The 15,982-nt window shown below is 33.8% G+C and overlaps 1 protein-coding gene across 1 annotated transcript in view; it reads left to right on the forward strand.

Moving 5' to 3' along the window:
* Nucleotides 1-15,695, forward strand: part of RGS18 (regulator of G protein signaling 18) — a 28,514-nt gene extending 12,819 nt beyond the window's left edge. Inside the window, exons 4-5 of the mRNA XM_001113061.5 lie at nt 9,813-9,979; nt 12,859-15,695. Of these exons, the coding sequence (XP_001113061.1) occupies nt 9,813-9,979; nt 12,859-13,116 (425 nt within the window). The 3' untranslated portion in view covers nt 13,117-15,695. The remainder of the gene's footprint in view (nt 1-9,812; nt 9,980-12,858) is intronic.
* Nucleotides 15,696-15,982: the final 287 nt, after the last annotated feature.

Below are 15,982 nucleotides of genomic sequence, written 5' to 3' on the forward strand. Positions count from 1 at the left end.
CTATATAAAGGAGGAATAAATGGTGATGCAAAAAGAATAATTTCAGGATTGTATTGGTTTCCTGTTGCTGCTGTATCAACTTACCACAACTACAGTGATTAAAACAACACAATTTGATTATCTTATAGTTGTGTAAGAAGTCCAGCATGGATTTGATCAAAATAAATCAAGATGTCAGCAGGCTGTTCTTTTTCTGAAGGGTTTAAGGAAGAATCCCGTTTCTGCTCATTTGGATTGTTGGCAGAATTAAGCTGTTTGCAGTTATAGACCAGCTACTTCCTTCCCTTGCTGGCTACAGACAGAGGATCATTCCCACTGCTGTGGTTTGGATGTGATTTGTTTGTCCCCTGACCCCAAATCTCAGGTTGAAATTTGATCTTCAATGTGGTGATGTTGGAAGGGGGCACCTAGGGGACTTGTTTCTAGCATGAGAGAAGTTCCCCCAGGATTGGCTTGGTGCAGTTTCAGCAATAGTGAGTTTTCACTCTTGAAAGACTGGATTAGTTCTCAGGGGAATGGATTCATTCCCTCGAGAGTAGATTGTTATGAAGCCAGGATGCCCCGCGGGTTTGATCCCTCTCTGCACATGCCTACTTCTTCTTTGGTCTTCACCATGTTTTGACTCAAAACCCTCTCCAGAAGCCAAGAATATGCCAGCAGGCTTCTTTTACCACCTGCAGAACTATGAGTAAAATAAACCTTTTCTCTATATAAACTACCCAGCCTCAGGTATTCCTTTATAGCAACACAAAGCAGACTAAGACACCCACCTTGTAGAATATACTACATTTCCTGGGTCATGTCCATCTTCTTCATACTCAAAGCCAGCAGCAGAGTCAAGTCCTTCTTAGGTCAAATCTCTCTGATCTACTCTTTTGCATCTTCTACTTTTAAGGACTCATGTGATTAGATTGGATCTACACTGATAATCTCCCCCATCTCAAGGTCCTGCACTATATTCAGTTCCTTTTTTTCACACAGGTCCTGCAGATTAGGGCATGAACAACTTTGGAGGGTTATTTTTCTGCCTACCAAAGGGGACAATGCTGTCCTGAGAAAAAATATGCACGCACACACACGTATGAAATCTGGGGCAATTGAACTTATCTGAATCTCAGTTTTCTCATCTAAGAAAATGAAAATAAGACATATTCCATGTATCTGTTATAAAAATTAAATGAGGTAATGTATATAAATAACACTTAACCTTCAAAACCTCTAAACATGTTATAAATGTAAAACCTCTTAGTTATTACCGTAATTCTACCAATAGAAATGTATTCTTCTTGTTTCATTTTATATGGAACTTTTTATATTAGTAATAGTCATTGACCATGAGGAATAGTTCTAGAGAGCTGTAAACATTAAAACAAAATGTGGCAATCTAAGTTAAAATGAGTTGAACAGACAAAGCTACATTTATTTCAACTTTTTTCAGCCATAATGCCAGAATATTTGCACCTTCTTTATAAATAGCTGGATTTTTAAAAAATATACTTGGTATAGAATCTTTGCAGCTATAGTCATGAAAGATATTGTGTAACTTTCTTCCTTTCTTTCTTAGTCTTTACTTATTTTGTTATGGGGGAGAGTGTCAAGTTTTGGTATTAGAGTTATCCTCATCTCATAAAATGAGGTGGAAAGTGTTCACCCCCTCTCAATTTTCTTGAAGCAAGTGTGTAAGATTAAAATACATTTTTTTTTCTTAAATGTTTGATGGAATTTACTAAATTTGGTCCCAGGTATTTTGGGGGGGAGAAAAATGTTTTCTTACAAAATCTATTAATTGAATTAGGGCTACCAGATCTTCTACTTCTTCAAGTGTCAGTTTGGGTATAGGTTTATTGTTTTTTTAAACAATTTCCCTATGTCATATAAATTATATTTACTGACATTAAGTCATTCATAATATTCATTTATTTGTTATATATGTAAGATCTATACTAATATTTATGGTTTGCTTCCTAATGTGAAAGACTCTTGCTAGGGGTTCTATTTTATTAATGTTTTTCAGAACCAACTTTGACTTCGTTAATCTTCTCTGTAGTTTTCCTATTACGTATATTTTTCCTCTTGTTTTTATTTTTACTTTTTTCTTCTACTGACTGTGTATTTAATTTGCTCTTCTTTCCAAGTTTCTTAAGGTGGAAACTAGATCTTAATTTTTATACCCTTCTTGTTTTTTTTTTTCTTTTTCTTTTTTTCTTTTTTTTTTTTTTTTACTAGACCACCATTTTGTGTAATAAAATTATCTCTGACCACTGTTTAAGCTGCATCTCACAAATTTTTGATCTGCTGTACTTTCACTATAATTCAAGTATAAATATTTTCCTAATTTTCCTTGTGATTTCTTTAACATGTAGGTTATTGTGTTTATTACATATTTATCACAAACACACTGGTTATTGTGTGCTTATTTTAAAATGTTTATTTTTGTTTTGTTTTTATCTATGTTACTAGTGTCAGTTATTAATTCAAACCCCTTGTGGGCAAAGGACATATCTGTAAGGTGCCAAGTTTTCTGAAATTTATTTAGGCTCATATTATGAGTCTAACACGGAGTTTATCTGGGATAATATTCCTTGTGCATTTGAAAAGATGTGTTTGGTAGATCATTTTGTAATTTTCAATTCAGTCGAATTAATGATGTTTAAGTTTTATATATTGTCACTGATATTCTGTCTCCTTTTTTCTATGAATTAATGAGTAAGCAGAATTAAAATCTATACCTAAATTGTGAATTTTTCTACTTCTCTTAGTTCTATTAGCTTGCTTCATGTAATTTGAAGCTCTAAATTAAGTTCATATATGTTTAGGATTGTTATGTACTAGTAATAATTGGTCACATAAAAATTACAAAATAGAAATACTCCTTATTTTGAAGTTACTTTTTCAAGCCATGTGAAGATTTTTTATTCAGATTTCTTATGCTTAACCTCTGCACTGTGTAACATTTTTATCCATTTTCTTTGTCTTCCTGATGCTTTTCACTTAATGTGTCTCTTATTGTTAATATGTAGTCTGTTTTTACTTTTTAACCCAGTCAGATAATCTCTGACTTTTAATTGGAATGTTTAGCTCATTTAAATGTTATCTCATCATTGATATATATGGAATTGGATTTAGTATCTTATTATTTATTTTCTATTTGTTTCTTCATTTTGTTGTTCTTTTTCTTTTTCTCCTTTCTTACCTTATTTAGATTAAGTAAATCTATCTTCTATCCAACTGCTTGCTAGCATACCCATCCCTTCTGCAGTCTTTAATCTGTTGCCATGACTATCCAATATTTTTTTATTTTAAATACTTTACATTTTATTTCCTGAATTTCAACTTGATTATTTTTATAGTTTAAATTTTGTCTTGTCTTTTTTAAACTTTGTGTTTTTCAAAACATTTATATGAGCTTTTTTAAAGTTTTTGTCTGCTATTTCTAACATTTTAGATACCTCATGATCAGTTTTTATTGATATTTTATCAACAAACAAAATATTGATAGTGAGTCATGAAAATCTCCTTACATGACTAAATTTTTTTTGCGTGTGAGCATGGAGGAAGACATAGAAGTCTAAATTATGTGTTCTTCCCTTAAAGAGTATTGAATCATTTTTCTGGAAGTGAATTAAATCACTGTTGTATCCTCCTGATTTTTTTCTGATTAAGGCTGGTGTCTCTCAGAATTGTCTTAGCATGAGGACAAGAGCTTTCTTAGCAGTAGGACAAGACATAGTATTTATACCAGAAACATGACCTTTCTTTGGTATCTCTTCTATGGCTGAGCCAGAAATCCAAAGTCATCCAGACTTATCAAAACTCTCCTATCTCCATTTGCCTCAGTCCCATAGCATCTATCCTCTTCTAGACTTCACAAAATTTGCCCTGCTCATGTGCAGCTTAGCCCTCAGTCAAGACTCTGCAGGAAAACTGCATGCAGGCTTCCGAGTCCCCTTATAAAGCAGATTCACTGTGCACTGGTTACCAATTAAGCCCCCTATATCTTGGGCTACAATTTTTGATTACTTGCACAAATCCACTATGATAGAACACTGATACAACTAGTTGGGCAAAGCAACTTTAGTACTTGCAAATAGGCAGCAAGGGATAATAGAAGCCTAGTATTCATAATGAGCTGCTCCCTCAACACTCAGAAAAGCTGTTAAGAGTGAATTAAATCTTATCTATGATGTTCCAATTGCACTGCAGCTGAGGGATCCCAGAAAGCAGCCTGTCTTGGTTTTTGTGTCTGAGGGAATACAGGTATCCCTGGACTAAAGTGTTAAAGAAGATCCTCTTTTGGGGTGGCAAAGGAGCAGGGCAGGGTTATTCTGGTCAGTTTCTTCTTATCTCAGGATGTTGCATTGTCAGCGCATTGTACATTTATTTTTGAGAACTACAAGTGACGAAAAAGAGAGAACAAGTTGGTACAAGGTCACTCAAACTGTCCCACACCCTTCTGCATGTCTCCTTTTTTCAGTAGCCTGACCCACAAATTCCAAATACATCATAATGCCCAAACTCGTATCTCTGCCTCCTCAATTCAGCAAGACTTCTTAGTTTGTTTAGCCTCCGTCTTCATGCATTCCAGTCTTAAAAATGCCCCCAGGTAGAAAGCCAGAACAAGCCTAGCACTCACTTTATGTGTTTTTCCTCTCCCCTGTTGCCAGTTGTATTCTGCTTGAAAACTACAGCCTCAATATTTTTTCTAGTTTTATAGTTATTTGTGGTAGGAGGACAAGTCTGGTTCCCATTACTTTGTAATGACTCGCCTCTTCTTAATAGTGTAATAATAATCTGTTTTTCTATTTAAGGTAGGGCTCTATAGATTAAATATCAAATCAAGGGCTTTGTCCACTTCTGGTACCTAGACCAGTGTCTGGAACATAGCATGTGATCAATATTGTTTAGATTAACTAATGAATTATTCAGTGGGGAGTTCAAGATGCAAACAAACATATTTAATAAAGTAGTTGAACAAAATAAGGAATACATTATAAGATATATTTGAATAACTTATAGTGATATCCAACAGAGAGCAGTGTACCTCCAGAAATGTTTGCCAGCTTGTCCAAAGTCATATAGACTGGCATTCACCACGAACTCTGCTTTACAAGTTCTCAAAATTGATGCTGTCATCTTGTTGGCATGCCAGGAAAGACCCAGCTCTCAGTGGAAGGCTCACATTGGCAAAACTCATAAGGTTGAATTCCAAACTAATAATATAGATTCAGAAATAAAACTGTCACTGATAGCCATTTCTCTACCTTTTCATATGACCAAAGAAGCCGCCAAAGTGTATTAAAAATTTTGCTTGCCAAGCATGAAACTAGAATATTAATTGTTTAACGTCATCAAGCTAAGAATTAACTTTTTAAATAAACTGGTCTATTTTTAATTACATATTTTTGTCCATATTCACAATAGGACAAAATTTTGTGGATTTTTATTTTATTTTTTGCTTTATGTTACTAGCTCTGATTGTCCATATCTCTTATAAATATGATAGGTCTGATATTTCATTTAGTACACAAAATATTTCCTAGAACTGTTTCATGTTTTTAAATATAATTCTGTATTGTTATCATTAATTCAATTATTTGTTGATAATTTATTTTAGTATTATTAAATAATTATTGCGTTATTTCTCATGTTGGGTACTGGAAATTTGGTGACAAGGGTCACCAAATTAGACAAGGGTCTTCATTTTATGTATGTTACAGTGTAGCCTGGAAAACAAAAGTTAACAGGCAACTGCAGTACAATATTTTAAGTTTACTCAGCACAGTAAAAGGCCATATATGAAGGACACCCAACTCATTCTTTAGAGATTGGTGAAGTTTCTCCAGACAAGATGAAATGTAATTTCAACCTCAATGAATATAGGCTGTATGGATTAGATTAATAAAATTGCTTTATGGATTTAGAATAGGAAGGGAAAAGTATTCTCAACAGGAGCTAAAACTAAGAGATTCAGGAACATGGCACATGAATGGAACTATACATGTTTCTCTGTGAGTGGAGCTTAAATCAGTGTAAAAACATGGTAGGAAGAGATGAACGCTATTGGGACATTTTAAACGGTGAAGAATCATAATAAAATTTGTACTGCAGAAAGATATTGCTGACTAGAATGTGGATAATACACTTGGAGATTGGAGGAAGAGACAAGGAAAACCTCAATTCAGGGTCACTAGTTAGGAGATTTTTATAATAATTTGTGTGAGAGACAGTTCCCGTCTAAATAAAAGTAATTACAGATCGCACAAAAATAAAAAGACAGACGTAGGATATATGAAAGGGGAAATTTTACAAGATTTGATTATCAGCTATGTGTGAGATAAGAGGAAAATTAAAAATCCCTGAGAATAAATGCCAGGGTTCCCATTTATATCCCTGAGTGGATAGAGTCAATAAATGGGAAATGTATGCAGGGAAGGTTTGGGGTAAAGATGATAAATGCACCATTCATATGACTAATTCAATGGCCAATTCAATGATATTTCTCACATGTTGCTTGATATGAACTTGGAGCTCCGGAAAAAGAGGCTTGAGATAAGTTCTAAGAATCATCTGCATATTGATTGTATTTGGGTGTTGAAGTAATTTTTCAGGAAATGAGTTTAAGGGAAAGATGAAGAAGGATAAACTGAGAAGGATTTGGGGATGCAATAGTCAGAGGTGTAATACGAAACTCTGGAGTTTAGCTGCCATTGAAGAGAATTACAGGCAATTCTCTACCGTGCCTGCTGTTGTGGAGAGATGAAATAACATATGGACTGAAAACAAAATGTTCACTAACTATAACATTAAGTCAATTTGGCAAAAATAATTTTAGTAAAGTGTTGAATAGAAACCACATTTTTGTGTGTTGGAAAGTAAATGAGATCGAGGGGATTAAGGGACGAAGTGTAGAAAACTTAATCAAAGATTTTATATTTGTAAGGAAAAAAGATATGTTAGTAGCTAGAGGAATATTTGAAGTTAAGATTTTTTAAAAAAATTTCTTGTAAGAAGATTAAAATATTTTAATGATATCAACATGTAAAAGAAAAAGTTTATTGTTTTTCAGAATTGTTTCTAATGCCTCATTTTGTCTGTAGGTGTTAACAATATGCATAAAGTACAGTTGGATGTCAGAAAAAAAGGAGTTCAGGAAAATGTCAGGAGAGAAGATGGGCAAATAGGGAAGATAAAGGAAAGAAGAAGGAAAAGGAGAATGTAAAGGACAGAATTTTAGCAAATAGCACATTTAATGGAGAACAGAGGGAGTTAAACCTAAACAGACAACACGCAAAGAAACGATCACACAGTATGAACTAGGAGATATGGCATCCTACAATCCTATGTGGAAGAGTATTTGAAAAAGGAGGGGGTCAGTACTATCAGATGCTACCAAGTGGGAAGTCCAGATGGGACTCATGATATTTCCTTATGCAATAACTTACATAAGCACAGCAGAAAGAGAAATGGGCTATAACTAGAGAGTGAGAGTGAATCTAAAGAAAGATTGCTAAAACTCATTTAAATCCAACTCGAATGTGATTTATTCTGAGAAAGTTTATCTGAAAAATCCATTAGGAACATATTTCCCTTCCCTCCACATTTCTATGGTGCAGCTACCAAACACCCAAGCAATTTCACTCCTTGGAATTTATTCCAGATAAATAAAGACTTGTGTACATTTTTTAAAACTATACATAAATGTTCATAGCAGATTTATTTGTAATAACTAAAAAAAAAAAAAAGAAAGAAATAACTCATGTTTCCTTCAATGGCAGAATGGTTAAATATATGATAGTATATTCATATTATGGAATATAATACAGCAACAAAGAGAAACAAACCATTGATACATCCATCAACCTGAATAAATCTCCACAGAATCATGCTGTGTGGAAAACAGAAACATCTAAAACAACATATACTGTATGATTTAATTTATATAACATCCTTGAGTTGACAAAATTATAGCAATGGAGACCAGATTCGTGGTTACCTGGGGTTAAAAAGAGTTATATGTGGGGAGATGTAAAGGTGGCTGTAAAAGGGCAACATGAGTTATACTTGTAACTTTCTGTATCTTGATTATATTAATTAATGTCACTATCCTAGCTGTGATATTTCACTGTAGTTTTCCAAGTTGTTACATTGGTGAAAACTGGATAAAGAGTACATGGGGGTCTCTCTCATTACTTCCTACGAATTCATGTAAATCTATAATTTTCTCAAAATAAAAAAAGTTTAACTTTTAAAAGGCTTAAAAATAAGTAGAGTGTTAAAAAGGATAGTTGAAAGAGCCCTAGTTTCGAAGTCACATTGTCTTAGGGTTGAATCCAAAGTCTGCCACTTTTTTAGTTATGTAAATGTCATATTCGTGAGCCTTAAATAAAAATTATCAAGATCACCATCATCATCACAGCCACCATTAGAGCCCTTATGGAGTTCTTAATATGTCCCACTTACTGTTTCAAACACCTTGTGTATTTTAACACATTTAATTTTCTCAACAGCCCTATCAGGTGGGGATCATTATTATCTTAATTTTAAATATTGAAAAACTAGGCCGGGCGCGGTGGCTCAAGCCTGTAATCCCAGCACTTTGGGAGTCCGAGACGGGTGGATCACGAGGTCAGGAGATCGAGACCATCCTGGCTAACCCGGTGAAACCCTGTCTCTACTAAAAAATACAAAAAACTAGCCGGGCGAGGTGGCGGGCGCCTGTACTCCCAGCTACTCAGGAAGCTGAGGTAGGAGAATAGAGTAAACCCGGGAGGCGGAGCTTGCAGTGAGCTGAGATCCGGCCACTGCACTCCAGCCTGGGCCACAGACGGAGACTCTGCCTCAATAAATAAATAAATAAATAAATAAATAAATATTGAAAAACTAAGACACACAAAGAAAAGGTAATACGCTAAGGGCCACAGAGTAACTAAATGAACACTAATTTGAGCCCAGACTGTCTTCCACAAGACTTGATACCTGCCTCTAACATTTATAGGGCAAGACAAAATGTGAAAAAGAGGTCCCATGCTGTATGTCTAAATGTTTATGAGCTATAGAAACTAATAACTTTAAAATAAATATATATGTTATCCTTCTGCTTTGACAAATATACTTTGTAAGCCACTTGGAAGATGATGTTTGAATTTAAAATTTTCAGACACTTAACAATTCCGCTCTGTAAACATGACCTAGCACCTTTTTCTTTCCCCCCAAGGTTTGGTTTCACGCTGTGAGCAGCTCTTCGCACATTTGAGTACACACTTCAGCCTGCAAATTGAAGCCTTGTTCATAGTCAGGCCTAAGGGTATACCTACCAGTGAGTCAGTGTGTTTTTGGTAGATGGACTTGGAGAAAAGGCTGTGTAAATGCTGGAAGCATAGAGCTTTTAGTCAGGGAGTCTCAAGATCCTGAAATTCAAAGGCATGGTGTAGAAGTAGGTAGGATCCATTCCAAATGTAATGGCTTCTTGACTCTGTGCAATCACCCCTCACGCTCTGGGAGGAGAATGGATAAAAGAGACACAAAGTGAGGTCCACTGTAGGGGGTCCCTCTTAATCTTAGTCCTAAAGTCAAACTTAAGCCTGAGTGAGATACTGGCCTTATTTCAGTGGGAATAATACTTTCCTTTTATGGTTGTGAAAACTACATGCGGTCTCTCATGTGTATTGTGCAAGATGTGTGCTGCGGTGCTGCATTAGAGGGAGGATGTAGCTTTTCTGTTAATATTTCCAACTACGTTTTATTTATTATCAATCAGTAAATGTTTCCAACATTAATAATATTTGTAGTTATATTATTTATTTTCTTGATAGATGGACTAGAGGCTTTTACCAGATTTCTTAAAACTGAATTCAGTGAGGAAAATATTGAATTTTGGATAGCCTGTGAAGATTTCAAGAAAAGCAAAGGACCTCAACAAATTCACCTTAAAGCAAAAGCAATATATGAGAAATTTATAAAGACTGATGCTCCAAAAGAGGTACAGTAAAGATAACTGTAAAAAGGCATAACTGCTTTCAAAATTTTTTAATAATTTTATTTTAAAATTGTGAATTATATTTTTCCCAACTTATTTTTATTAATTTTATTTATAATTGACATGTAATAATTATACATGTTAATGGAATACATTGTCATGTTTTAATATATATACTGCATTGTATAATAAAATCAGACAGCATGTTCATCAAATTAAACATTTATCATTTCTTTGTGTTGATAATATTCAGTATGTTTTTTTCTAGCACTCTTGAAATATACCATGTATTATTACTCACCATAATCACCTATTAGGTAATGTAACACCAGAACTTATTCTTCCTATCTATCTCTGTACCTGTTGATTCATCCTTTCTTCATCCTCCCATCCTTCCTACCTTACCTAGCCCTTGGTAACCACTATTCTGCTCTCTACTTCTATGTGAGCAACTTTATTAGATTCTACATACAGGTCAGATCATGTGGTACTTATTTTTGTGTGCCTGGCTTATTTCATTTAATATAATGTCCTCCAGGTTCACTCACGTTGCCACAGATGACCGAGTTTCTTTGTTTTTTTTTATACCTCAATAGTGTCCCCTATGTACCACATTTTCTTTATACATTCATCCTTTGATGGACATTTAGGTTGATTCCATCTCTTGTATACTGTGAATAGTGCTGCAATAAACATGGGAGTATAGATATCTTTTTAACATGCTGATTTCAATTCCTTTAGATATATACCTAGAAGTAGAATGGCTGGATCATCTGATAGTTTTATTTTTAATTTTTGAGAAATACTTATACTATTTTCTATAATGGCTGAACTACCTTACATGCCCGCCACAAGTGCACCAATGCATGAGTTTCCCTTTCTCCACATCCTCACCAACATTTGTTATTTTTTGTCTTTTTCATTAATAGCCGTTCTAACTGAAGTGAGTTGATATCTCATTACGGTTTCCACTTGCATATCCCTGATGGGTAATGATGTTGAACATTTTGTCCAAAATGGCACTTTATGTCTTTTTTGAGAAATGTCTATTCAGAGCTAAATTTTTTAGGTAATCTGCCTTTATCAAATTTGTACCCTCATACATTCTACCAGAATGTTCATGATGTTGCTGGAGTGAAGATATTTATACAGATTTATCCATACAAATGGAAGACATTGTAAAATACTATCATAGAAGAAAAAGTACAATTAAAGTCACTTCTCAGAGTTATTTTCTTTCTAGGCTAAGAGTGAATATGAGTAATTGAAACATTTAGATTCATTCACTTAATTAATCACTTTAGCACAAGCAACCTCTCATAGAAACTAAAGATTTCTATAAGTGATGAAGTCAAGAGACATCAAGAAGTTTGTATCATGTACCATTTTAATTTTGGCTCATCTATTTACACAGACTTTTGTTTGCTTTAGGGCTACTTTAAAGACAGGTTAAAAGAAAAATCTTACAATAGAGAAAAATCTTACAACTGAGGTAAACCTAACTAGGCAAGTTTTCAAGTGGAAAACAATTGAGATTTTCTTTTACTCCAAACTCAGTGTGAAGTAATTGTGTGAAACAATTGCTAAAATGGTTATAAGACTAGCAAATATGACTTGACTGCCCTCAAATATTAATTAAATAGAGTTTCAATGTTTCTAATATGTGTTTTATAAATAGTGATTCTCCCAAAACCAACGTTTTACATCATTTTATTGTTTGTTTGTTTGTTTTTGGTTTTTTAAAAAGGCAACTAGTTGCATTGTGTTATGGACAAGGGGAAAGAAAGCCTCTACCTGAAAACCTACTACCATCAGAACCAGATATATATGCAGTGCTATGATACAAGACATTAAAGAATTTTATATCTTTAAAAGACATTCATACTGCAGCATATGTTTGCTTGGAGGAAAGCATCATAATGTAATGAAATAAGCACTGGAATAAGTAGAAGTCCCATATTAAAATCTCGAATATGCCCCAGCTCATTTTTTCCCAAGACTCAAATAATTTAACCTCTGTGAGGTTTAGTTACCTATTTTGAAAATGAGTTATGCTTTAATTATTTAAATGATCTTTAGCAGTTCAATATGCCATTATTCTAAATTCGTAGAGAGTAAGAAGGACCAGGAATTCCAGGAGATAAGAACCAGATGAAATGCTAGTCAAGAATAGAGGAAAACACTCAAGCATCTATATTAGGCCATTCTTGCACTGTAATAAACACCAGTTTTCACAACAGCATTGTTCCCAATAACCAAAATGTGGAAACCACCCAATTGTTTAGCAACAAATGAATGGATAAATGAAATGTGGTATACCCATAGAATGGAATATTCAGCCACAGAAAGAATAAAGTTTTTGGTATATGCTAAAAAAAATAGAAATACATGAGACTAGATAATTTATAAGAAAATAACTTTAACTGGTTCATGGTTCTGCAGGCTATATAGGAAGCCTAACAGCATCTGCTTCTGAGAAGACCTCAGGAAGCTTCCAATCATGGCAAAAGGCAGAGGAGGGGCAGTTATCTCACATTTCAGGAGCAGGAGCAAAAGAGAGAGAGAGTGAGGTGCCACATACTTTTAAAGAGCCAGATCTTGCAAGAAACCACTCACTATCGCGAGGACAGCACTAAGGGGATGGTTCTGAACCATTCATGAGAAATCCACTCCCATGTTCCAATAACTGCCCACCAGGCTCCACCTCCAATGCTGCGGATTACAATTAAACCTGAGGTTTGGGCAGGCTACACACATCCAAACTATATCAGCTTCTAAGTCCACTATGCCCACTCCAACATTGCATCAGTCCTGTACTGTTTCTCAAAGTTGTTTATATAAGCATATTAACTATAATATCACTTTTTTTCCTGTTTATCCAGGTTAACCTTGATTTTCACACCAAAGAAGTCATTACAAAGAGCATCACTCAACCTACCCTCCACAGTTTTGATGCTGCACAAAGCAGAGTATATCAGCTCATGGAACAAGACAGTTATACACGTTTTCTGAAATCTGACATCTATTTAGACTTGATTGAAGGAAGACCTCAGAGACCAACAAATCTTAGGAGACGATCACGCTCATTTACCTGCAATGAATTCCAAGATGTACAATCAGATGTTGCCATTTGGTTATAAAGAAAATTTATTTTGCTCATTTTTATGACAAACTTATACATCTGCTTCTAACATATCGCATGTTTATGTTAAGATCTGGTCCCATCCTTTAAACTGAAATATGTCATGTGAAATGATTTTAAAAATGTAAAAACTAAACTTTTTGTTAACAAAATACATACAGTATCTGCCAGTATATTCTATAAAACCTTCTATTTGATGTCATTCCATTCATAATCAGAAAAAAACTTATTTGTTAATTAAAAGGCAGTAGAAAAAAGTAATAATGTTTTATAAGATTGTAGAGTTAAGTAAAAGTTAAGCTTTTGCAAAGTTGTCAACAGTTCAAACAAAAATCTAGTTGGGATTTTTTTACAAAAGCAGCATAATATGTGTTATATAAACAAAATAATACTCAGATATCCAAATGTTCATATAGCATCTTCCATAATGAATGTTCTCTTTTTTCAGTAATAGTGCAGAAGTGATCTGATTCTTACAATGGGAGAGGAAGAACATTTATTATTGGGTTACTACTAACCCTGTCCCAAGAATAGTAACATCACTTCTAGTTATAAAACAGCAACAGGAACTTTTGTGAAGACACATTCATCTCTACAGAACTTCAGTTTAAATATAATCTAGATTAATGACTGAGAATAAGATCCACATATGAACTCATTCCTAAGTGAGCATTGACATACCCAGTTATAAAAAGCACTTCTGTTGGTCACAGAAACATGACTAGATTTTGCATATCTCCAGGTAGGGAACCGAATAGACTACCTTATCACCTGCTAAGAAAACTTGCTACTAAACTATTAGGCCATCAATGGCTTGAATAAAAACCAGAGAAGGGTTTGCCCAGGAGGTCTCATGTTTGGCCCTTTGGAATTGTGGGTAGAAATCAGAAACAAAATGAGGGGAAGCAGCAAGGAGTCTAAGGCCCTGGCGATTTGGTCATCTACCGCATTGGTTCATATTCAGAAAGTGTTCTCTCATTGATTATATTCTTGTTAAACAAATCTGCTTAAGTAATTATTATTCAAATAAGATTATACTAATGCATTTATATGTCACTGTTTTAAAGAGATATTTAATTTTAAATGTGTTACATGGTCTGTAAATATTTGTATTTAAAAATGCCGTGCATTAGGCTTGGGAAACATAATGTTAGTGGAAATGTAAAATGTAAAAACTTTAGATCGTTTGTAGTGATAAATATTTTTAACTTCATTCATACAGTTAAGTTTATCTGACAATAAAAGCTTTCACTGAATGTTGATTATCCTTCCTGTTATGTAACAAGGAATAAACATATTTTCTTCTTTTAGAGTAATATTGGGATAGAAAGTATTGAGTTATTGTATCATTGATCTTAATGCTATATCAGTTGTTTAAACTGTTGTGAATATAAAAACAAAGTATCTTGCATTTCAGAAATCAACTAAAAAGGTGATTTTTATGTTTTCCTTGGTTAATTCCTGTTTTCTTTTTCTGTATAGAATTTAATTGTTTCATATACAGAGTTAAGACTTGATACAAACTTTGTGATCTCATCAGAAACATCATGGGCTGATTTTAATAGCATTGTTCAGGTACCACAAATATGTATCATGTAGCTTTTCCATATATAATGCTGTTCAAAATCATCTGATCTCTTTGCTAAGTTATAAAATATTCAATGAGATGCTTCAAAAACATACCAGGACTTCTTCATAAAATTAATCACTGACTTCAAAAACTTTGCACTCTCTGGAGGAGAAAACATGGACAAATACAGAAACAAAATAAATAATTGGACAACTGAAAGTAGCCAAGCACAGATGCACAGAAAGCACTGAGTGTTGGCTGAATATGACAGAATGCACAAGTTGAAACTAGACTTGAGAGCCTCAGTATGCGAGTTCCCCTAACTGGATGTGGGATCCTCAGAAGTTTATATAACTTCTAAGGACTCTCTCCATCCACATTCGTTTTAAGATAAAGACTCAGGATTTCTACTTTCTAGTGTTCTTTATGGTCCCCACACTCATTAATTCTAATTTGTTCACTTGATATTCTCCAAAGCAACTCTTGACGTGTATCCAAGGAAAAGAGGCAAATAAGTATAATTAATGAAGGAAAACTTAAGACTAAAAGTTAACATGGGATGTTTGTCTAGGAATAGGGCACAAGATTATAGAAAACCCAGAAATATATGAAGGAAAGAAGCCTCAGGAAATAGAGCTTGAATTTTTTTTGACCAGTCCAGTGTATGATAACAATGTCTTTAAAGTATTGGATGATAAATAAAATTGGGTTGAATTAGATAATTTGGGGCATTTTTTGAAGTCCATAAGCAATAGTAAATACCTAGGCTGTCAAGTTATGAACATAATAAAAGATCAATAAGTGATTGCAAAGTCAGGTGAAATCAAAAGGAAGCATTATAAGGAAGTTAGAGTCGTATTTCAGCAGAGTAAAGTCTTTAATTTGTGGTGCATTTTTATTTGAATTCTGTCTCTACTATCTACCAAGTGTACTATGTTGAGAAAGCTACCTAAATTCTTATCTTCAATTTTTTATTTGTAATATTGGAATAAAATTTTCACAATGTTTTTATGGTGATTCAATTGTAAGCATTTGCAAAGTGCCAACTACAGTATTAATTGACTTCAGCGTGTGGATGGATTTTAAAAATTATTCCCTGTGTTTAACTGTCACATTTTAATTTTAACATAAATTTTTCTAATAATGTCTTGGTTGCAAATCAAAAAATATCTTTGAGAATAATGAGATTTTTCTTGACTAAAGTATGGGGATAACTATTGCTCTCCTCAAAACTTTTATAATTTTTACTTCATAAAAAATGATATTTCAGCTAAATTCAAATATGGGAACATTT

Source organism: Macaca mulatta, chromosome 1 (genome assembly GCF_049350105.2).
Source record: "Macaca mulatta isolate MMU2019108-1 chromosome 1, T2T-MMU8v2.0, whole genome shotgun sequence".
In the NCBI taxonomy this organism is placed as follows: Eukaryota; Metazoa; Chordata; class Mammalia; order Primates; family Cercopithecidae; genus Macaca; species Macaca mulatta.